Raw genomic sequence first — 25,089 nt, 5'->3', positions numbered from 1 at the left:
TGTCCTGGAACTCGCTATGTAGACCAGGCTGGCCTTGAACTCACAGGGATCCGCCTGCCTCTGCCTCCTGAGTGGGGATAAAAGTGTGCGCCACCACGCCCGGCTTATTATTATTTTTTTATGTGTATGAGTATATTGCCTGCATGTAGGTAAGTGTACCTGTGTTGTGCAATGCCCTCAGAGGACAGAAGAGGCCATTGGATCCCCTAGAACTGGAGTTATGGATAGTTGTTAGCTGCCATGTGGGTGCTGGGAATCGAACTCAGGTCTTTTGCAAGAACAACCAGTGTTCTTAACTACTGAGCCATCTCTCCAGCTGTTTTTGTTTTTTAAACATGGGTGCTCGAACCCAGGTCCTCATGCTTGCAGAGTAAGCATTCTTAAGCACCAGGGCATTTCTCCACTCCCAAAATGCTCACTTTTCTAATATTTATTTACTCCTCAGAACCCTGGGCTGCAATGGAAATGAAAAATCAAAAGTTCTTCAACTTTAGGGGGCTGGAGAGATGGGAGCGCTTAAGAGCACTAACTGCTCTTAACATGGTGACTACGAACCATCCTTAACTCCAGTTCCAGGGGAATCCGAAGCCCTCTTCTGACCTCTGCAGTATTGCACGACATGGGTGCACGTGCACATGCAGGCAATACACTCATACACATAAAATAAAAATAATAAAATATTTTTTTAAAAATGTTCTTCAGGCCAGGCATGGTGGCGCATGCCTTTAATCCCAGCACTTGGGAGGCAGAGGCAGGCAGATCCCTGTGAGTTCAAGGCCAGCCTGGTCTACACAGTGAGTTCCAGGACAGCTAGGGCTACAGGGAGACCTGTCTCAAAAAGACCAAAAAAAAAAAAAAAAAATGTTCTTCAACTTTAAGAATTTGAAGGGGCTGGAAAGATGGCTCAGCAGTTAAGAGCATTGGCTGCTCTTGCGGAGGACTGGGGTTCGATTCCCATCACCTACACAGTGGCTAACATCCATCTGTAACTCCAGTTCCAGGGGATCAAATGCCCTCTTCTCACCTCTACAGGCACTGCATTCATGTAGACAATATACTCATACATATAAAATAAAAATAATAATAAGGTCAAGTTGTTTTCTTTCCATGCTTTTAGTGAGCCCAGGGCTTAAGCATGTTAATAATAAGTACATGCTTTTCCTCTGAGCTACATTGTAGCCCTTTGTTTTCATTAACAGTCAATGGAAGGAAATACAGCTGTTATGTGTTTTTGCATGAACACCGATTGTACAACTTTACACCACACTGATTAACCTGGAAAAGGATCACTGGAATCAGGGAAGGACCTCTGTGTATACAAGATGGTGGACAGGAGGTAACAATTTTAACATTTTCCTTTGTCACCTGCAATTTTCCAATGAGGATATTTTACTAGTAAATTAACTCAAGTGGTAGAGCACTTGCTCAGCATGCACAAGGGGCTTGGTTTAGTCTCCAACACTGCAAGATAAATGTATGTCTGGGCTGGAGAGATGGCTCAGTAGTCAAGAGCACTGGCAAGTTCTTGCAAAAGACCCAAGTTCGAATCCCAGCACCCTAATGGTAGCTAACAACCATCCACAACTCCAGTGCCAGGGGATCTGACACCCTCTTCTGTCCTCCATGGGCACTGCACATCGCTGTACTTATATGCAGACAATACACACATACACATAAAATTAAAAATAAACAAATTTCTTCAACAGTCATATGGCAGCACTACAGTATAACCCTAACTACATTTCCAAGAAAATGCAGGAAGGCTTACAGGCCATTGTTCTTCAGTTGGTGTACCCAAAGTTTCAAATATTCTTGTCAGCTGATCAAGGTCTGAATCTCCTGGCAAAAAAGGAACCTGAAAGAAAGCAAGAGGCATTTCCTATCATTGTTTGTGATAGTGGCTCTATAAATAACACTTATCAACTTAATAAAAAAAATTAAACTCTGGGGGCTAAAGAGATGGCAGCTCAGTGCTTAAGAGCACTGGCTACTCTTGCAGAGGACCCAGGTTTGATTTCCAGCACCCACATGATGGCTAACAACTGCAGATAACTCTAGTTCCAGGGGATTCCAATACCCTCTTCTGACCTCCAAGGGCATTACACAACATGGGTGCACTTAGATACATGCAAGCAATACACTTGTACACATAAAATAAAAATATTTTAAAAAATTAAAAAAAAAACACTGAACTCCGTAACAAATACTAAAAATTTACTGAAGTACAATGGACATGGTTTCAGATCTTATAGCTACCAAAGCACACAGAACTTTCACTACCTATTTTATTCACTTCAGTTTTTTTTCATTCTGTGCTGGTGATAAGGCCTAGCACCTTGTGCATCCTAGGAAAGTACTCTACCACACACCCCAGACTTTTCATTCCATGAATCTTCAATAAAAATCTTACTATGTAACAGGACTGTGCTAACCTTAGGCATTAAAACAAAGGAATCAAGGTGGGAATAATGGGGTATGCCTATAACCCCAGCACTCAGGAAACAAATCTACCTTTTGCCTTCTCTTTAAAAAACAGATCTGATCGCTTCATCCATAGGAACTGAAGCTGTGTCATATTACAGGAAGGAATGGTTTTGCTTCCTGATTCCAGTCTGTTTGCTCAGCTGACACTGGCAGCACCATCAGGTTCTCTAGCCTGAGGCTGCTGCAGTACGTCAGAAGACAGTTCTCCAGGGCTCAGCTCCAGCAATGCAGGAGGCAGACAGCCATGTCCCTCATTTCCTCCCTACCTCCACAGGCAGTTTTGAGCAGGGTACCTCCAGAAAGACACTTCTTGAACAGCTTTCTCAGCACCCTACAGCAAATTTCTAGCATATTCCAAAAACCATGATTTTGAAGATCTACCATATAATCCACAGCAACTTCTCTGCCATCCACTCCTTGGCTGCCCTCTTTAATATCTAGATTTCAGTCCTGTAAGTCTTTGGGGATGATCTTGGAGGAGGGTAATAGTGAGGGTTCTTAGTATCTGCTACTCTTAGTCATGAGATCATTAATTAGCCAATCCTTTTCTATTCTGTTCCCTTGTTACAGTCAATAATTCTTTTTCTTCCCTTGGGAGCGGGGAAGCAGAGGGGTATTGAGACAGTCTCACCCTGTAATCCAAGCTACCTTCAAACTCGGGAGTGATTACCCCTGCCTCTGCTTCCCAAGTGCTGGGGTTTCACGTTTAAACCAGCTCACCTTATATTATTCTTTACATAAAATGTTCCTGAAGAAGCTGGGCGTGAATGCTGCAGTAAAGAGTCCTACAGACTAAGATTTACATATACAGTATATAAACATGGAGAGATGATGCCGGGCATGGTGGTGCATGCCTTTAGTCCCAGCACTTGGGAGGCAGAGGCAGGCAGATCTCTGCGAATTCAAGGCCAGCTTGTTCCACATAGTGAGTTCCAGGCCAGTGGGGGCTACAGGGAGACCCTGTCTCAAAAAAGACCAGGAGGAAAAAAAAAAAGCTCCTGAATAGATTAATGTGTGGTTTCCACTTCCTAACTGGAGTTAATACAATCTCTAGTAAGAGAATTCTGAATTAAGCTGCAGGCCAGAGAATTAAGGAAGAGAAGAAACAAGAGGCAATTTCAACCCACAGACTCAAGCAAAATCAATAAAGAAAATCCTGCTCCACATTCCATTTTTGTGTGCTAAAATTATGCTAAGAATAAAACTACATTGCATTTGCTTTTGGAAGTAACCAGCCAAGCAGCAAAGCCTTTTCTTTGGAACTAACTAAGCTCCTATGCCAGAACTTTGCTTGCTTCATGTGGCCCTGACCCTCTTATCTACAGCCGATGTTGGTTATGTTCCTTCTGTCTAAAATATTGTAAAATGGGAAGGAACTGGAGAGTTGGCTCTTGCAGAGGACCCAGGTTCAGTTCCCAGAACCCAGAGAGCAGCTAAGAGCCATTCCTAACTCCAGTTCCAGGGGCTCCCATACCCTCCTCTGTTCTTCGGAGGCACTGAGGCACTGTATGCAGGTGGTACACTTACATGTATGAGGGCAAAATACTCATACATAAAATTAAAACTAAAACACTCTTAAAGCCAGGGACTGGAGAGAGGCTCAGTGGTTAAGAACACTGGCTGTTCTTGCAGAAGACCTGGGTTTGAATCCCAGCACCTACATGGCAGCTAACAACTATCCATAACTCCAGTTCTAGGGGTGTACCAACAGCCTCTTCTGTCCTCCTTGGGCATTGTACGACACAGGTGCACTAACCTGCATGCAGGCAATACATGCATACACACAAAATAAAAATAATAAAATATTAAAAAAAAATTCTTAAAGCCAAGCGTGGTGGCACACGCCTTTAATCCCAGTACTTAGGAGGCAGAGGCAGGTGGATCTCTGTAAGACTGGGGCCAACCTGGTCTACAATGGGAGTTCCAGGCCAACAGGGGCTGGAAACCTTGTCTCACAAAGACCAAAACAAACAATTGTAAGAAAGCCTTTTACAGGGGGAAGGAGGATGATACAAATAACTATGGGAATAAAAAAAATTCTCCAGCTACACAATTTAAAAAAAAAAAGGCTTAAGCAACCCTACGGGAATGGAGGCCCCACCAGAAGCAGTACGATTGTTAAACGACAATCCCAGTGCCAGAGGTGGGTTGCCCCCTATGAGCTGTTGGCCTGAAGGACAATAGAGGTCCCCAAAACAATAAAGTCCACTGCCAATAATGTTCGTTGTACACTGGAAGTGGACAGAAAAACCCTACTGCTGAAGACACTGCATGATGTGAGCGCAGGAGAGGGAGAAATCAAGCTTGGACTAAGCTGGAAACTACGTGCCACTGGATGGGTGGCTTTCATGGTGCCAAAAGGTAACACGCAGATGACGGGGGGAGAATAGTCCCCTATAATTCTCCTCAACGATGGACCCTGTGTGTTGCACTACCAACATACCAAACAAGATGTTCCTGCTGGTGCAATAGTGGAGTGTCTAGTGTATGTACTACCAGCAAATTTTTGATTGGATATAATGCCTGCTCCTAGGGATGGAACACACATCTGGTACTGTAGACCCAGTCAACCCCCTGTGGCAGGAGAGAATATGGGCCCCAGTGGGAAATCACTGCTTTGTTAGATGGAAATGATGCACCTGTTAAAGTACTGAACAAACATTTGTGTTTACATCCATAGGTTAAGTTACTATAGCAGTCACTGTTCAGATGTTCTTACTTCTTGCTGTGTTTTTATAGTAGATGGAATCCCACTGAAATGGGCCAGCAGCCCATTGAAAACAGATGACGCAGAGACTCGAAAGTTCCGTGCCTTGCCGCAACAGGAGGAAGATCATCCCACACCTACCACCCCCAAGGTGATAAGGACTCCTATCCAAGGAGCTCCAAGGCTCAGGGACTTTTGTGGAAGAGGTTGGTGGAAAGAATGTAAGAGCCAGAGGAAGGGGTGGAGTGTTAACCAGAAATGTCCTCTGACCACTATGCAGGAAGCTACAGTCACACCTCCTTCCCATACTCATTAAGGAATCAAGGGGGGGAGTCAGTTATCCCTCCCACCCAATCAGTTGACCTTAGCTGCATGTGGGGGGAGGGGCAAAGAATATATAAGCTCAGAACACCAAGCAGCACCTCTCTCACCATTTTGTGTGGGAGCTCTGTATGAGTGTGGACTTTATGGCACAGCCATAAATGTGGGGTGCCCACTGTTCTATAAATAAACCCCTACCCTATGCTCTGCTAAGAAACTATCAATAAATAAAATATTTTAAAAAAAAGAAAGCCTATTACCTTTACATAGGTGCTAGAGATCATATTCAGGTTGTTATGCTTGTGTGGCAACCTTTATTTATTTTTGGTCTTTTTGAGACAGAGTCTCCCTCTAGCCCCAGCTGGCCTGGAACTCACAGAGATCCATGTATGGCTAGCATTTTATCAGTTGAGCCATCTTACCAGCCCCTGTGATGATTAACCTAGACTGTCAACTGGATTGGATTTAGAACCACCATGGAACCTCTGACCATGTCTGTAAGGGAGTTTCTAGACTGTGTTCATTGAAGAAGGGAGTCCCACTCTAAATGTGAGTGGTGCCATTACAAAGGCTGGGATTCTGGCTAAACAGAAGACAAAGCGAGGAACACCGGTATTCCTCACTCTGCTTCCTGAGTACAGATGCCATGTGCACAGTCACCTCAGGCTCCTGCTGCCATGACTTCCCTGCCATAATTCACTACACTCTCAAGCTCTAACTCAAAATAAACTCTTCCTTCCATATTTGTTTTTGTCAGGTATTTTGTCATGACAATAAGAAAAGTAACTAATACAGTGGACCTCAAACTCCCAGTCTTTCTGTTTCTTCCTCCCAAGTAGCTAGAATTAGAGGTGTTCTCCACTGCAACTGAGGCTTTTTTGTTTTATGCAACAGGGTTTCACTATGTAGCCCAGGACAGCCTTGAATTTACAATGATCCTCCTGCCTCAGCCTCCTACATGCTACAATTGCTTGTCAGTTTTTTGTTGCAGGGATAGTTATAAAAAGGTAATTCCTACAAAATTATGAGTCCAAATACTATACCAACAATATTGAAGTGTGTAGATGATTTCAAGACTTACCCTTAGAAGCAATTCTGCTAATATACAGCCCACAGCCCACATGTCCACACCTACACCATACATCCTTGCTCCAAACAATAACTCAGGGGCCCGGTACCATCTGAAGAGCAAGAAGAAATAATGTCATATGAGAATGAAATTATTAAGGTTATTATTTTTGGATAAACTATCCTTGTTTTTAAATGCAATCCCCTACCATGAGTACTATAACATACTGTTTAGTCAAGAATAATGCTCCTAAAATTCTCTCCATTTCTACAATTAACTGTGTTCTCTACTTGAATTTTTCCATTAATATACAAATAAACCATCACTTTTTTGGGGGGGAGGGGGAGTCTCCCTGTAGCCCCAGCTGTTCTAGAACTCACTATGTAGACCAGGCTGGCCTTGAACTCACAGAGAACTGCCTGGGTTTTTTTTTTTGGGGTCTTTTTTTGAGACAGGGTCTCCCTGTAGCCTCAACTGGTTTTGAAGTCACTATGTGGACCAGGTTGGTCTTGAACTCACAGAGATCTCCCTGTTTCTGCCTCCCAAGTGCTGGGATTAAAGGTGTGCACCACCACACCTAGCCTTATCATCACTTCTTTAGACACTACTGAGTCTAATTCTACTTCTCTCATTTCTTCCCAAAATCATTTTTTGTTTGCTTGCTTTTGGATCTCTGAAACAGGGTCTCATGTAGCCCAGGCTAGTCTCAAGACTACAATGTAGCTGAGGCCTACCTTGAATTCTTGATCCTGTGTCTCCTTTCTAAGAGGTTACTGTGTGTCATCAAGTCTGAACTCTAAACTCTTTTAAATCAGGTTTTAATCCTTACTACTTGGTCAAAATTGTTATTGTTAACCACTCTACCTAATCTAACATCAATTCTCAGTCTCCATCTTAATTTCTAGAAAATTTATAAAACTGTTAGAGGAATGACACACACACACACACACACACACACACACACACACACACACAAAGAGGGTACTTGTATGTAGGTCCTTGTATTTACATGTTCCTGAATAACATGCTTAACCCTCCCAGTACTTGTATCAATTACTCATATCCCCTTACTTCTTACTCAGGTCTCAGGAAACTGATGCTCATAAAAACTTAATTGAGGGGCTAGAGAGATAGCTCAGTAGTTAAGAACACTGGCTGTTCTTGCAGAAGACCTGGGTTCGAATCCCAGCACCCACATGGCAGCTAACAACTGTCTGTAACTCCAGTTCTAGGGGATCAGACTGCCTCTTCTATCCTCCACGGGCACTGCATGACACAGGTGCACTTACCTACAATGCAAGAATAACACTCATACACATAAAATAATAAATAAAATATAAAAAAAATTTGAAAGGTGACAAAATAATTTGTGATAGAATCAGATAATCTTATACCCTTAAAAGAGTCAAAAATTAACAAATGCAGTCCAGATGTGATGGCACGTGTCTATCATTCCATATCTCCAAGCACATGGTAGGTAGATGCAGGTAGGTCAAGAATTCAAAGTCATCCTTGGTTACATAGCAAGTTTGGGGCCAGGCAAGGTTATATGAGACCTTGGAAAGAGAGGAAGAAAAGGAAGGAAGACAGGAAGAAAGATGGAAAGAACAGGGGAAAAAGTCAACCTGACAAGAATTATAAAACCTGTGGCCCTTATTAAATGTCATTTTCTGTTTGAACATCAAAAGTATGAACAAAAAAAACCCATAATTTTCAATAATATAAAATTCAAATAGTGATACTTTGTGTGGGGATTTACATTTACACAGAAGACTATAGAATCAATACTGACAAATATAAACACAGGACCAATATAACAGGTATAAATAGAAAAAAAAGGCCATTGAAGCTTATCCAGTTTTAGCTAAAAATTGAGCTTATCCTACTAAAATGTAAAATGAGGAAATATTCTCAGGTCACTGGAAGGTAGTACTGGGATGCAGCCTGGAGATAGAGCTCTTGGCTAGAGTGGGGAGATGGTTCAATTGACAATGCCATGCAAACATGAAGATCTGAGATTAATCCCCAGTACCTATATAAAAAGGTCAACCATAGTGGTGCATGCAAGTACTCCTAGGGCTGAGGAGGCAGAGACAGAGAGACTCATGGGGCTCTCTAGTCAGCAAGCATAGCCTAAGGGGCCAGTCCCAGATCCCAGGGAATGACAAGTCACAGAAATTAAGGTACAGGGCTGGGGAAATAGCTTACGGGGTAAAGAATTTACTATGCCAAGTGTGAGGATGGGGTCCCCAGAGAGGCTGAGCAACAAGTTCTAGGTCTAAGTGAGAGACTCTACTTCAATATGTAAGGTAAAGACTGAAGAAGACACCAGATATTAACCTCTGACCTTCAAAAGTAGTCACACACAAACATGTGTACACACCATACATACACATACAAGGGAAAATAAAAAGGTAGATGGTTCCAGAATGGCACCTGAGGTTGTTGTCTGGCCTCCATACACAAGTGCATACACAAATACATGTGTGGGAGGTAGAACATTTGCTAGCAAGCCCAAGGTCCTAAGGTTAGATCTGAGTTAGTTCTCTAGTCACACAAAACCAAACCAACCAAACAAACAAAAATGTGGGGGCTGGAGAGATGGCTCAGCGGCTAAGAGTACTGCTGTTCTTGCAAAGGACATGGATCCACTTACACACATGCAAGCAATATACTCATACGCAAAATAAAAATAATAAATAAAATATGCCTGTGGAGGTCAGAAGGGGGTGTTGGATCCCCTGGAACTGGAGTTACAGACAGGTGTTGGCTGCCATGTGGGCACTGGGGCCCAAATTCTGGTCCTCAGTAAGAGCAGTCAGTGTTCTTAACTGCTGGGCCATCTCTCCAACCCTTAAATAAAATATTTAAAACAATCAAAAATGATCAAAAAAGTGGGCTGGATGGCAAGATAGCTCAGTGGTAAAAGTGCTTGCTACATAAGCCTGATAACCTAAGTTTGATCCACAGAATTCTTGCTGGAGAGAGAGAACCAACTCCTAAAGGTTGTCCTCTGACTGCTATCCATGAACTGTAGCACATGCATGCCCTGCCCCCACTAAAATAATTTTTAAGAAATATTTTATTATTTTTATTTTCTGTGTATGAGCATTTTGTCAGCATATAAGTACACCCGTGTCATGCAATGCCCGAGGAGATCAGAAGAGGGTGTTGGATCCCCTGGAACTGAAATTATAGACAGTTGTTATTACGTGAGTGCTTGAGAACTGAACCCAGGTCCTCTGCATGAGCAGCCAGTGTTCTTAACTGCTGAGCCATTGCTCCAGCCCCTAACAATAAATAATTTAAAAAAGTTTTTTAAGACCAGGTGCAGTGGCACATACCTTTAATCCCAGCACTCAGGAGGCAAAGACAGGCAGATCTCTATGAGTTCAAGGTCAGCCTCATCTATATAGTAAGTTCCAAGTTAGCCAGGGTTACAGTGAAATCCTGTCTTAAAATTTTTTTTTTTCATTTTAAATAAATAAAGTGTTACTGGAAGACTCAGGATATAACTCAATTAATCCTCAGCACAGCAAAAGTAAATAGATAAAATGATGTCTGAAGATTAAATTTATTAGAATCCATTTGAAAGAGCTGAATGTTTTTTATGTGTTAAAATATACATTAAGCTGGGTTTTTTTTGGCTTTTTGAGACAGCATCTCCCTCAAACTCAGAGAGAGAGACCTGCATGCCTCTGCCTCCCTGAGGGCCAGGATTAAAGGTGTGCACCTATATTTTTGAGATGACATCAACAGTGATTCCTGTGACTTCAGAGTTGATGCTCATTTGTGATGAATAACTGAAACAAACAAGCTTTAAATTAGAGATATTCTTACCTGGTTACAACCTGGTGTGTATAAGCTCTATTGGGGCTCCCAAATGACTTGGCCAGACCAAAATCTGCCAGTTTTAGAACTCCATTTTCATCTAACAACAAGTTGTTTGGTTTAAGATCCTGTATCAAGCAGGTGTCAAGACAAAATTAAGCAAAGTTAGATGAAAACACCGTAGTGATACATTTAGCTAGCTTAATTTTCTTTAGAGACAGGGTCTTGTGTAGCCCTAAATATTCTTTTTAAAAAAATTTAATTGAATTTATAGTACTTAGATCCCCTCCCCCTTTCACACTTCCCCTTACTATTCCCCTTCAATTTAATGTACTCTTAATACATACATACATACACACACACAAACACACACACAAAATAAGGCCTATAGTCTAATTTGTATCCACAAATGTCTTTTAGTGTGGGTCTATCCACTGGAGCCTGGTTAAAATACTAAGAGTCCCATTCTTGAAAGAAACTGTGTCTCCTCCTCCCAACAGTCATCAGTTACCAAAATTTCCTAGGTTGGGTTGGGGTTTCTTACTCACTTCCCCATGTCTATGCTGGGATTTTGTCTGGTTTGAGCTTACATAGGACTTGTGCATGCTGACACCTTTGCTGTGAGTTCATGTAAGTAACTGAGCAGCTATTTGGAACACTCTATTTCCTTGTGGTATGCATCATCTCCGGCTCTTACACTCTTTCTACCCCCTTTTCTACAACAATCCCTGAGCCTTGGGAGGCAGACGTTTGATAGAGATGCCAGACTATTCTTAAATTCACTATTTAGTCAAAGAGGATGACCCTGAACTTCTGATGTTCCTGCCTCCATCTTCAGAGAGCTACAATTACAGGTAAGCTGCATGCTCAGTTCATGCCATTTATGTGGTGCTGAGGCTCAAACAGAACTTCATGTATGTTGGCCAAGCACTCTACCAATTTAGCTTAACTTTAAAACTTAGAAAACAAGGTAACAAGCTGGGCATGATGGTGCACACTGGTAATCCTAGCACTTAGGAAGTTGAGACAGAGGGTCAGAAATTCAAAGCCAACCAGGGGAAGACCCTGTCTCAAAATGAAATCAACCAACCAACCTGGAGAGATGGCTTAGTGGGTTTGCACACAGACCTCATGACCAAAGATCCCACAAGGTAGAAGGAGTCTGACCTCCACATGTATACACTGGTGCGCACATGTGCACGCAGATACACACGCGCGCACACACACACACAAAAAAAAAATTAAATGAAGAAAAGCCAGGTATGGTGGCACACGCCTTTAATCCCAGGACTCAGGAGGGAGAGGCAGGCGGATCTCTGTGAGTTCAAGGCCAGCCTGGTCCACATAGTGAGTTCTAGGATAGCTGGGGCTACAGGGAGACCCTGTCTCAAAAAGACAAAAAAAAAAAAAAAAAAAATTTAAATGAAGAAATAATAAACCACGCTCCACCCTACCTCAACTAACGAATCTGAGTAACTTTAAAAAATCTGAGTAACTTAAAGAAGCAGTATCAAAAGCTAGGCAGTGGAACAACCTGAATTCCAGAATTCAGGGGTCTAAGGCAGGAGGATTGTGAATTTGAGGACGAGAGAGAGAGAGAGAGAGAGAGAGAGAGAGAGAGAGAGACTGACTTAAAACCTTACCCTGTGTAGCTGGGCTTGGTGGTGCACATCTTAATCCCAGAACTCAGGAGGCAGAGGCAGGTGGATCTCTGAGATTGATGCCAGCTTGGTCTACGTAGTAGTGAATTCTCAGCAACTGGGGCTGCAGGGAGACCCTGTCTCAAAAAGACCAAACAAACAAACAAACAAACAAACAACACCCCAAAAAACAAAACCGTACCCTGTGTAGAATCCAATGCTGGTGTAAATATTCTAACCCTTGAAGAGTCATCAACATGTAGGCTTTAATGTGGGATGGTGTTAACACAAGACTATTATCCTTTATTATAACCTACAAACAGGCAGACAATTTATATAGGTATGCATCATTATTCCAAAGAAATCCTTAATAAAAAACATACACAAATTTAAAATGAGTTTATCTATACACAAGAATTTCCATGTGAGATTAGCCAACTCTCTTTAGGAGACAGTGTTGGAATTTCCACAATTAAAAAAAAGCATCACTGGTTTGGGAAGAAAGCAATGCTTTGTATCCTACAACTCTGGCGCAGAAGTTCTGGGTATCTGTGGGTTTTGTTTGCCCCTTCTGACAAGTGCATTCAGCCTCTCTTTGGGAAACCACTTCACCCCAGCTCAGTTGACTGATCTCTACCTGAGGCCTCCGTACTATAGCCTTCTGTTAGGAGACAAGACTGCCTTAGGGATAGACACATGGTCTGTGACTAACCACACATGACCTAAGACATAAGACCATTCAACAAAAACCAAGTGCTATAGAATCAAAGGGAACAAAGCACTTTCTTACCTCAATGATTATTAGATTCTAAGGATATAAGACTTGGAACTAATGGGAAATTACAATGAAAATGTGTGTCCACAAATGAAGGCAACAGGGAAGAAAACAGGATTATGTCAAAACGGAATCTCAGTTCCAATGACATTTGTAAGCCGTGCCAAATCCAGTCTATTCTTATACTTATCAGTTCCTTTTTATTCCTGAATAGTACTCTACTGTGTAAGCTACTAGTCTGTTTAAATATCCATTAGATGAAAGACATTTCAGCTGTTTCTAGTTTAAGAGAACATCCATGTCAAGTGCTAACAATACTTTTGTTTCTCTTGGATGAACACCTATCAGTGGTGTTGCCAGATCATATTGTTACTAATGACTGCAATACTGCTGATACTATTATAGATAATGGTGATTTACTTGTACTAAATGCTATAAGGAGCTATCATATACAGAATTAATTGCCACCAATCTGTATACTTAGTATATTCCTTTTATTATTTGATACTGTGTTGTAAGAAATCCTTTCTTCTTTTTTTTGTGGTTGGTAAATGTGTCTCTGATTTTCTAACAACCTACTAAATGTTTTTGAAGTGACCATACTATGTGTACTATTCACCAGCAAGTACGGGAACTCTAGTTGTTCTAACTCCTTGGATTGTCAGCATTTTTGAGATTCAATTAATGAAAACCATGAGACTTTTATACTTTTAAAAGAAACTTGCTTTTCTAAGGGATGGCACTAATCTGTGATAATGTGGGAGCAAATTCAAAATTCTGTCAGGTCTAAAGCTCATAAAATGCCACTGAACTAAAAGGAACTTGGTAGATAGAAATGCAAATGAAACCTAAATCTCTCTGTTTAATACAGAGATAGAGAAAAGTGCAAACAAGTCAGAGATCCTTTTGTCTTCAGAGTCCATAAAGACCTTAATAATACTAAGTAGTTCTTGGATATCAGTATTTTCTTAGGTAAAAAATAAGTATTTGGTTTCTCTTTAAGAGGGGGGAAAAGGTCTCAAGGAATCCCAAGCTTACCTCTAGATCAGTTTCCATAAAATCAAAGACGAGGCTAATATTAGATTTATGTCCAAAAGCATCAAGGAGCTGCAAAGCAAAATTTTTTAAAAAAGTTAAAATGTGCTCCTCTAACAATGTTGGTATCAAAGTACCATACCAAGTGAGGTAATTTTTTTTTTGGTGTTTTTGAGAAAGGGTCTCTCTGTAGCCCCAGCTGTCCTGGAACTCACTATGTAGACCAGGCTGGCCTTGGAACTGACAAAGATCCGCCTGCCTCTGCCTCCCAAGTGCTGGGATTAAAGGCGTGCACCACCATGCCCGGCTAACCAAGTGAGGTAATTTTAAATTGTGTGTTTTAGTAGTTGTTTCATGGTGCTGGGCACTGAACCTAGGGCCTTGAGCATACTAGGCAAGTGCTTTAGCACTGAAATACATCCCAGGTCTTGGTTTTTGTTTTGTTTTTTTCTCAGTCTTTTTGAGAGAGGGTTTCCCTGTAGCCACAGATGGCCTTGAACTCACAGAGATCCTCCTGCCTCTGCCTCCCAAGTGCTGGGATTAAGGCGTGCACCACCAAGCCCAGCCACTCTTGATTTTTGGAGACAAGATCTCATTATGAAGCTCAGGCTGACCTAAACCTTCCTATGTAGCCCAGGCTGGCCTTGAACTCATGATCCTCCTGCCTCCACTTAAGTACTTATAATATAAATATGTATTACCATACCTTGCTAAATTTTAAACTGCTGGTAACTTCCTATAAGCCTGAAACAACTTTATTAAATTTGACATTTGCCCCTCTTTGTACAGCACTACAAGAATTAGTATTCTGAGGCACAAAAATATTAAACTTGCTGGGGATATAGCTCAGTGGTAGGGCACATATGCAGCATTCAGAAGGGCCTAGATTCAATTCCCAACACAGCAAAAAATAAACTTTACTTTTTAACAAAGTCACTAAATACTTAACCCTCTCTCTAAAATTTGAGAATTCTAGGAAATACACTGGTGAAGGCTTCTCCTCAGTCTCTAATTCAAAAGAACACACCCGGGGCTGGGGAGTTGGCTCAGTGGTAGAAGCATTTGCCATGCAAGTATGAGAACTGGAGTCCAGATCCTGAGAACCCATGTAAATGCCAGGAAGGCATGGTAGCCTGCCTCAGAAGGTGAAGACAGGGAATCCAGAGCAAGCTGGCTAGTAAGACTAGTGATATCTGCGAGCTGAGTTTTACTAAGACCCTGCCTCAATGAATAAGATGGAAGAGGGACTGAAGATGACCCCCAACATCAATTCGACTTCCACATGTACACATATACTCAAGCCCCATATACATACAAACTACAAACATGAAAAATATAAGAAGGAAAAACATTTAATTTTTTTTTTTTTAGTTGCTAAGGTGGGGCTGGAAATAGCTCAGCAGTTCAGGTAAGAACAAGTATTGCTCTTCCAAATGACCTGAGTTTGAGTGGCAGACCCACATCAGGTGGCACAGAAGCATCTACAACTTCAGCTTTAGGGGGATTTGATGCTTCAACCTCCATGGGCACCCACACTGACCTGCACATACACATACAAATAATTAAAAATAAATCTTAAAAAAAAAAATCCTGGGGTTGGAGAGATGGCTCAGTGGTTAAGAGCCCTGGCTGCTCTTGCACAGGACCTGAGTTTGATTCCCAGCTCACATGGCAGCTAACAATCATCCATAACTCCAGTTCCAGGGAAATTCGACACCCTCTTCTGACCTCCATGGGCACTGCATGACATGGGTGCACTTACATACAGGCAGGCAATACACTCAAACACATAAATTAAAAAAAAATTCCTGGGCTGGAGGGATGGCTTATCAGTTAAGAACACTGGTTGTTCTTGCAGAAGACCCGGGTTCAAATCCCAGCACCCACATGGCAGCTAACAACTGTCTGTAACTTCAGTTCCAGGGGATCTGACAGCCCCTTTTGTCTTCCACGGGCATTGCACGACATGGGTGCACTTACCCACACACAGGCAATACACACGTATACAAAAAATAAAAATAATAAATAAAATATTAAAAAAATAAAAATTCCTAAGACCTTGTGTGGTGGTGCATGTCTTTAATACAAGCACATGGGAGGCAAGGCAGGTGGATCTCTGAGTTTAAGGTCAGCCTGGTCAACATATCAAGTTTTAGGCCAGCTAGGGCTACATAGTGTGACGCCATCTCCAAAAAATAGAAAAAAAACGCTTAAAAATTTTTTTGCCAAGTGCAAGGTTCACACTTGAAGTCCCAGTCACTTAAGAGGCTAAAACAGAGAGATGACCTGAGCGCATGATTCCAAGGCTACTGTAAGCAACACATCAAGATCCTACATCAAAACAAGGGGGCTAGAGAGATGGCTCAGTAGTTAAAAGCACTGGCTGCTCTTGCAGAGGACCCAGGTTTGATTCCTAGCATCTACATGGCTACTAAAACCCATCTTTAACTCCAGTTCCAGGGGAACTTGACGCCTTCTTCTAACCTCCTAGAGCATTGTACAACATGAGTGCATTTACATATATGCAGACAATACACTCATAAACATAAAAATTTTTTAAATTTAAAAAATTAAAAACATCCGGGCGTGGTGGCGCACGCCTTTAATCCCAGCACTTGGGACCAGGCAGAGGCAGGCAGATCTCTGTGAGTTCAAGGCCAGCCTGGTCTACATAGTGAGTTCCAGGAAAGCTGGGGCTACAGGGAGACCCTGTCTCAAAAAGACCAAAAAAATTTAAAAAAATAAAAAACTAAAAAAGGGTGTCTACTAAAATAAATAGCAGTTAACTACCATTGAAGGAATGAGTGCACTGTCCATGGCAAGCACTTTACATGTTTTCAATAAGCTAGTACAGACACATTACATATTTTTAATAAGCTAGTCCAGCCGGGCATGGTGGCACACGCCTTTAAACCCAGCACTTGGGAGGCAGAGGCAGGTGGATCTTTGTGAGTTCAAGGCCAGCCTGGTCTAAATAGTGAGTTCCAGGACACCTGGGGCTACAAGGAGACCCTGTCTCAAAATGCCAAAAAAAAAAAAGCTAGTCCAAACACATATACATGTTTTCAGTGAGCTAGTCTCACAGCAACCTTACAAAGCAGCAACTGTGTTTGAAAGACAACATGCTTAAGTTCTCATGCAGCCAAAAGGAAGGGCTTTGAATTATGAATCAAGCTGCTAATTTTAACCCTGTAGCTACAGCTCTCTAAGATTCAAAGTAATTTCTGATAAAAAATTAGCCTGTATGTCAATGTTTGATTCATTTCATCAGTTGCCTATATAGTTTTTAAATTGTATTTATTTTTATTTATTTAAGAGTACCAGCCGGGTGTGCTGGCGCAAGCCTTTAATCCCAGCTCTTGGGTCGAGGCAGAGGCAGGCAGATCTCTGTGAGTTCAAGGCCAGCCTAGTCTACATAGTGAGTTCCAGGACAGCTGGGGCTACAGGGAGACGCTGCCTCAAAAAGACCAAAAAAAAAAAAAAAAAGTAACACATGCATGCAATGCCCACAGAGGCCAGAAGAGGGTGTTGAATCCCATGGAACTGGAGTCCTCTGGAAGAGGAGCCAGTGCTCCTAACTGCTGAACCATCTCTCCAGCCCTGTATGTATAATTTTAAAGATACTAATTTTACAGGAACAATTAGGACAGAAAATCGATTTCAAGCTTAAAAACTTTCAGGCTTTGGCAAGGCTCATATACATCAATTCAATTTGCTGAGCCTTTGATCAATATCCATCATATTCAGAAAATGGAGGATCCCAAATACCAATTTAGATCATACTCACACCAATTATATTTGGATGACTTAGCTCCTGTAATAACTTTATCTCTCTTAAGGCTGTTCTATTGATACCTATGAAAAAAGACAAAACAAAAAGCGAACAATAATTCTGAAACCGCAAACCATTTACAACATCTTTTTTAGTAAGGGTCATTTCAGGAAATAAACATTTCACAAAAAATACGGATAATTTTGATCATTTTTATGAGAAATTTTTTTCCTTTATACTGTTTTAAAGTAGCATAGGCTGGGTATGGTGATGCACACCTTTCTTTAGTCCCAGCACTCGGGAGGCAGAGGCAGGCGGATCTCTGTGAGTTCGAGGCCAGCCTGGTCCACCTAGTGAGTTCCAGGTCAGCCAGAGCTACAGGGAGACCCTGTCTCAAAAAGACCAAAAAAAAAAAAAGAAGAAAGTAGCTTAACACATAGTCCAAGAAAAAAGTATTTACATTATCATATTACCCTATCATATTATGTCATTCTGAAAACCAGTACACAAACTTATGTAGAAATATAACAGAAGGGTGACAACAGGCTCTCGTCTCTTGTCCTACTAATGTTAAGAGGCAGATTATGTGTGCTAAAGAATTATCATTAAGATGTTACTTTTTTCAATACAAATGATAGAATTCAAATTAAACACAGTGCTAGCACTTTCACAGACAATAGATTGTCTTCATAATAACCATTATTTGATGACTAAACAAGACCTAACCTTCTAACCAGGCTTTAGAATAAGAAATCTTTTCCCCATGTGTCCATTCTATAGCGAATTTTGTGTACCTTTATGAAGATGTATCCTTGAATTTTCAAAGTAATTAGAAGCTCAGGAACAGGGAAAAGTGATGACTTATACCACCTAAAATAGTATTGAGACATCAAGACAAGCCAGCTTTGCTGCTTCCATTTACTCACATGATCTAAAGGCTCCTGAGAACCCTTGAATGTGTCTCTCCTGACTCTCTAGACACTGCAATAACTATCAGAATTACTGCTAACTCTGTCCTCATCTCCTCAGGTCACAATGAAAATACTTCTTGTTCTATGAATTATATGAAATACTTACCATCTTTAGCTTCTGATCGGTGTCCGAGTTTGATCTGGGTGAAGAGGGAACACACACATTAACAATGTGTTAAATTAATGCATAATCTATAAACACTTCAAAAACTTAGCTACAAACTGAAATGGTGGCGAATGCCTGTAATCCCAGCACTTAAAAGGCTGAAGCCTGGGCTACATAGCAAGATTCTATCTCAAAACTACAACTGTGCGTGGTAGCACGTCTTTAATTCCAGCACTTAAGAGGGAGACGTAGGTGGATCTCTGTAAGATTGAGGCCAGTCTGGTCTACATCGTAAGTTCCAGGTCAGTGGGGGAACCCTGTCTCAAAAAAAAAACAAACAAAAAAAGCCTTTGCTTATGAAATGACTTTTTTTTTGAGACAGGGTCCCCAGTTGGCCTGGAATTCACTGTGTAAACCAGGCTGGCCTCAATCTCAGAGATCTGCCTGCCCTCTGCCTCCCCAAGTGCTGGGATTAAACATGTGCACCACCATGCCTGGCATTATTAAATGACTTTTAAAACCACAATAATTGAAATAAAATTAAAACAAAAGATTTAAGTCACTTTCAAGAAGGAAACATTCTATCATAAAGACATAGAAACCCAGCACTTGGGAGGTGAAGACAGGAGTTATCAGGTTATTCAACTATACAGTAAGTTTGGGATGAGGTCATAAGACTCTGCCTGAAAAAAAAAGGAAGAGGAAGAAACAGGATGGATTCTAAATCTGGTCAAATGCAGAGAGAATAAGTGTCTGTGAGGCACCCAGCCCTAAATGACACATCTACAAATCTACAATGCAATCTCTATGCCTAAAGATCAGGAAAGACAGTGGAATGGGGGGGGGGTGGTAATATATTACTGCATCTCTGAACTTTCACCAGTGAAGCTTCCTCATGCAACAGATGGCGATTAACCCAGAAAGCCACAATTGGCCAAAGTGCAGAGAATAAGAGACTGCAAAGTGCTTATCCCTGAATAGGACACCTGTATAAAATTGCTGCTACCGAGGCCTCAGAGGGTAGAAAGAATGAAAGAGCCAGAGCTGGTTGTTTCCACAAGGAAACAGTTTTCCAAACAGCAGGGAAGTTACATATATGAACTTACACAGCAATGGTAACAGCATGCAGAAGACCCATGCAAGCTCAAGCCAGAAAAAAATCCCAGAACATAAAGTGAGAAAGTGGGGAAGAAGCCCCAACCTTACTTAAGGAACTATTGGCAACCAGTAACTACTGGGAAGAAAGTTAGTTTTCTTTAAGGGTGTGAAGCTAGACAGGTTAACCAGGCTCCAGTGTATGGACACAAACTGAACGACATTTGGGGACACAAAGTTGACTCAATAGAGTACATGAAATCGGAGGAGGGGTGCTATAAGAAGGGTGCAGATAGGGGAGGGAACCTAAATATGATCAAAATTTAATGCATGAAATTTGCAACAATTCAATTAAAAAGCAAATTTTAAAAAATGTATTTATTTTATTTCTATGAGTGTTATGCCTGTATGTATATAAGTGCACCAGTGTTGTGCAATGTCCAAGGTGGACGGAAGAGGGTGTCAGATGCCCTGGAACCTTAGAATTATGGACTGTTGTAAGTCACCATCTGGGTGTTGGGATTCAAACTTGGTCTTCTGCAAGAGCAGCCAGTGCTCTTAAACTACTGGGCCACCTCTTCAGTTGCATCAATAAAACTTTTTTTTAAAAGCAAGCAACCAACAAATCCACTACTGCAGAACTTAATATGCCAAACATGTGAGATTATGCCTTGTCAGTCAACTTGGGTTTTTGTTTTTGAAATAGCACATGCTATGTTGCCCAGGCTGGTCTGAAGTCCTAGGCTCAGATTATCCTCCTACCTCAGTTTGGGAGGGCACACTTCACTATGTTCAGCTAAGTCAAAGCATTTTAAAAGAATGTTGGAGCTGGAAAGATGGCTCAGTGGTTAAGAGTACTGTCTGCTTTTGCAGAGGACCTGGGTTTGGTTCCCAGGACCCATATGGTGGCTAAAAACTGTCTGTAACTCCAGTTCCAAAGGGTCTGACTCCCTCTTTGATCTCTGTAGGCATTGAATGACACAGGTACACTTACATACATGTACACAATACACTTATACACATAAAATAAAAATAAAATACTTTAAAATATTGTCTACAAATATGCTCACCATAGTCCCAGGCATAATGTAAATGATTTTTGCAGGCAATAAACTCAGATAAGAGGATTTCAGATTCTGATAAATGCCATGAAGTTTATATGGAAAGAACAACTACAAGAACAGGAAAGAAGGTGGCATACCTGTTTTGCTAGAATTAACAGAGAATGCAACCTCTAGATGAAAGAGGCACCTGAGTGAAGCCTGATGAGAAGGATTCAACCATGTCAAGGCCTAGAGAGAAAATACAGCAATGATCCTGAGACTAGGGCAAACTTAACATGCACAAGGACTAGAAAGGTTAAGTGTAGGTAGGATATAGTGAACCAGAAGTAGAACTGAAAAGACATCAAGAGAATTAAGAGGGAGCTAGGGGTACAGGCTCACACCAGCAATATCAGTACTTGAGAAGCTGAATCAAGAGGACTGCCATGAGTCTGAAGTCAGCCTAGGCTAGAGATCCTGTTGCGAGAGAGAGAGAGTGGATTAAGAGGTTTTTGACACTTTATCGTTGCTATTTTTGTTCATTCTTTACAAAACTAGGGCCTCACATGTACCAGGCAAATGCTTTACCAATAAAATATATTGTCCAGGTCTCTTTTTTACTTTTTAAAATATTTTATTTTTAGTGTATGTTTTGTCTGCATGTATGTAAGTGCAACATGTGCGTGTAATGCCCCACAGGTCAGAAGAAGGTACTGGAGTACCCTGGAACTGGAGTTATTGATGGTTGTTAGTCGCCATGTGGGTACTGGGAATCAAACCTAGGTCCTTTGAAACCTAGGTCCTCTGGAAGAACAGAAAGTGTTCTTAACTGCTGAGTCATCTCTCCAGTCCCTTATTTTTATTTTTTTATTGTATTTTTTTTTTTTTTTGGTCTTTTTGAGACAGGGTCTTTCTGTGGTCCCAACTAACCTGGAACTTGCTGTGTAGACCAGGCTGGCCTCAAACTCACAGAGCTCCACCTGCCTCTGCCTCCCAAGTGCTGGGATTGAATGTGTGCACCATGATGCCCAGCATTTAATTTTTTTAAGTATTTTATTATTTTATGTGTATGAGTGTACTGCCTATATGTTGTGCAAGTCTGGAGGCCAGAAGAGGGCATTGGGTCCCCTGGAACTGGAGTTAGACAGCCACCATATAGGTGCTGTCAATCAAACTTGGGTCCTCTGAAAAGCAGTTAGTGCTCTTAACCACTGAGCTATCTCGCCAGCCCCCTTATTTTTATTTGTATGGGTGTTTTGCCTGCATGTATTTAAGTGCACCATGTGTGTGCAATACCCATGGAAGCCAGAAAAGGCTGTCAGATCCCCTCGAACTGGAGTTAAAAATGATTACTAGCCACCATCTGGGTTCTGGAAACCAAACTTCATCTTCTACAAGAGTAACCAGAGCTCTTAATCGCTGAGCCACCTCTCTAGCTCCCTCTTCTTACTTTTTATTTATTTAATATTTTATTATTTTTATTTTATGTGTGTGAGTGTACTGCCTGCATGTTAAGTGCACCTGTGTCATGTAATGCCCTCAGAGGTCAGAAGGTGGTGTTGGATTCCCCTGGGACTGGAGTTACAGATAGTTGTTAGCCACCATGTGGGTGCTGGGAATCGAACCTGGGTCTTCTGCAAGAGCAGTCAGTGCTCTTAACCGCTGAGCCATCTCTCCAGCCCCCATTACATTTTATTTTTAAGACAGGGTCTAACTAAGTTGCTCAGGCTGGCCTCAAACTCACTCTTTAGCCCCAGCAGATATTGAACTCTGTGTGTGTTGTGTGTGTGTGTGTGTTGTGAAGGTGCACAACCTCAAGTTTTTTTGGAGACAGTGACTCTCACTGGAATTCATCAAGTAAACTAGAGCACCTAGCAGAGCATCAGAGATTCTCCTATCTCCACCTTCTCAGCATTGGAAAGTAACTGAACTTTTGAGCCTCTTGTCTCTACAAGCAGATGGATTACAAGGCATGAGCAACAAGGCCTAGCTAAAAGAGTTAAGAGTTTAACAAAGGAGTGAGATATGGTGGTAGACAATAAACCACAAGCTGGAAAACATGAATACTGAGAAGTAAAAAGGTAATATAGGGGTCAGCAAGATGGCTCAGTGGGTGAAGGTGCTTGCTGCCTGACAACCTAAGTTTGATCCCTAGAACCCAGTGGGTGGAAAGAGAACCAACCTCTGTCCTCTGATCTCTCCAAGTGTTGGGGGGGGTGGCAGACACACACACACACACACACACACACACACACACACACACACAAATAAATGCAAAAAGTAAAATTTTGAGTAAAACAAAAATAGTAATGGCAGGAATAACTGAGGAAGACAGCAAGTCAGGTATTAAATGAATGAGGAGCTGGAGACAGCAGTCTGACCATTCATACTCCAAAGGAGTTCTTTTTTAAAGTTTAATTTTTATTTTATGTGTATGGGTGTATTGCCTGCATGTAAGTACACCAACCCACAGAGGTCAGAAGGCGTCAGATTCCCCTGGAACTGGAGTTACATACAGTTGTTAGCTGCCATGTGGATGCTGGGATTCAAACCCGGATCCTTGCAAGAGCAGTCAGTGCTCTTAACCACTGACCTATCTCTCCAACCCCCAAAGGGAGCTCTTAAAAGAGGAGATTCATAGTAGTCAAGGAACACAAAACATGGAGGTCAGCTACTCCACCAACAGACCCTGAGTTATGTGAGGAAAAACAGCATCTTCTGGAGATGGTTGTAGATTTCAGTAGTGTGAGAAAGAGGACAGTTGCATGCTAATCCTGGCTTCAGCAATTACTAGCTCTGTCATCTTGACAGGTCAGGTAACTAGCCTCTCCCCCAGCCTCAGGATTCTCAATGTGAAACAGGGACACCTTTACCTACTTCACAGACTGTGTGAAAGGTTAAGTGAAAAAATGTAGGTCATAGCATGTGCACACAGAAAACTATGCCTGAAGCATTTTAAATGAATTTAAGTTTAAAAACTACTTAAATAATTTTAGAAAATGCACTGTATCGGTGTTGTTAATGCTGGTGAAAACCTTTAATAGTGCATCTGTACACAGGTAACATCATGACAGCATGTGACCTGGAAAGGGTGTATCAAATAGCTCTAAGGATAGTACCTGGCTTTTCCTTAGCCAACATCCAACTTTATGGAGGAAAAGTAACAGAGCTCTTCATTTTAATTTGCTTGAAAAAAAAAGCAGTTCAGCCCCAGAAATCCCTCTTGAAACATGAACTAATAAATGCTACTGTCTCTGGAAATATTCTAACTCCACTGTAAGAGTGTGATCAAGAGTAGAAAACAAGGCCAAGTGTGGCTGAGTCAGGAGGATTTCTACTCCTCGGAGATCAACCTGAGCTACATAACAAGACACTATCTCAAACACACAGAAACTCTGGCTATCAATCAACTCGTAATACGCAGATATTTTCTAGATGTGTCAAGTGCGGAGGCACATGCCTGTACATCCAGCACCCCGAAGCAGAAGCTGAAGGATAGAGGCAAGTGGCGTCTGAATGCTGAGTTCCACGTTAGTAAGGTCTACGTGGCAAGCGAGACACAAAGACTCGGGGGCAAATGCGTAAGAAGGCAACTCACTTTCTTAATGGCGACAATCTGGTTGGTGTTCTTATCTCTGGCCTTATAAACCGTAGCAAACTACAAGGAAAAACAGGAGTAACAAGCCCATGAGGTCTTTCTGTGGTGCTGTTTGTGGATTATTCTCCCCCACCCCCTTTTTTTGCACACAGAATCCTGAACCGTGAGAAGACAGCCGGTACTTCGGGATGGAGGCGTCTCAGGTCGGCTCCAGGAGCACGGGAAGAGGGTCCCAGGGGCCCCGGGGAGAACGGGCAGCGGCAGGACAGACTAGGGAGGACCCCAGGGGCCCAGTGCGAACCGCAGCCGCAGCGGCCCTGCCGACACTCCGCGGCGCTGCGGCCTTCGCGAAGCCGGCCCTCACCTGTCCCTCCCCGAGGAAGTCCAGCTTCTCATAGCGCTTCGCTCGAGACTTCACGTCCACAGCCATTCGGACCGCGAAGCTCGACCGCAGCAGAAAGCTGAGCGCTTCACAACGCAGGAATTTAAAGCGTCCGAAAGCTTCCAACAGCTACTTCCGCTCACTGGACGCCCTCCTCCTCCTAGCTCCGCCCATGCTTCCGGGATGGGCGGGGTCTTCCCCTCGCCCGCCACGTGTGGCTTGTGGATACCGGAAGCTGAGCGTTCCAGACTGCTGTGCTA

General features: G+C 42.1%; 1 protein-coding gene across 2 annotated transcripts in view; it reads right to left on the bottom strand.

The window, feature by feature from the left end:
• Positions 1–25,001, bottom strand: part of Cdk7 (cyclin dependent kinase 7) — a 28,560-nt gene extending 3,559 nt beyond the window's left edge. The window contains exons 1-10 of one of the 2 annotated variants that reach the window (XM_029566309.1): positions 24,812–24,997; positions 24,448–24,507; positions 21,008–21,098; positions 18,712–18,745; positions 17,650–17,717; positions 13,866–13,934; positions 12,255–12,365; positions 10,422–10,540; positions 6,594–6,693; positions 1,769–1,855 (exon numbers count right to left, since the gene is read on the bottom strand). In XM_029566309.1, the coding sequence (XP_029422169.1) occupies positions 1,769–1,855; positions 6,594–6,693; positions 10,422–10,540; positions 12,255–12,365; positions 13,866–13,883 (435 nt within the window). In that variant the 5' untranslated portion in view covers positions 13,884–13,934; positions 17,650–17,717; positions 18,712–18,745; ... (1 more) ...; positions 24,448–24,507; positions 24,812–24,997. Of the gene's footprint in view, positions 1–1,768; positions 1,856–6,593; positions 6,694–10,421; positions 10,541–12,254; positions 12,366–13,865; positions 13,935–17,649; positions 17,718–18,711; positions 18,746–21,007; positions 21,099–24,447; positions 24,508–24,811 lie in introns of both variants that reach the window. The other variant, XM_008838842.2, reaches the window with a different exon arrangement.
• Positions 25,002–25,089: the final 88 nt, after the last annotated feature.

Source organism: Nannospalax galili, unplaced genomic scaffold (assembly GCF_000622305.1).
Source record: "Nannospalax galili isolate Female #2095 unplaced genomic scaffold, S.galili_v1.0 scaffold518, whole genome shotgun sequence".
NCBI classification, from domain to species: Eukaryota; Metazoa; Chordata; class Mammalia; order Rodentia; family Spalacidae; genus Nannospalax; species Nannospalax galili.
The sequence above is the reverse complement of the archived record's forward strand: the minus strand, read 5'-3'. Positions and strand labels throughout refer to the sequence as shown.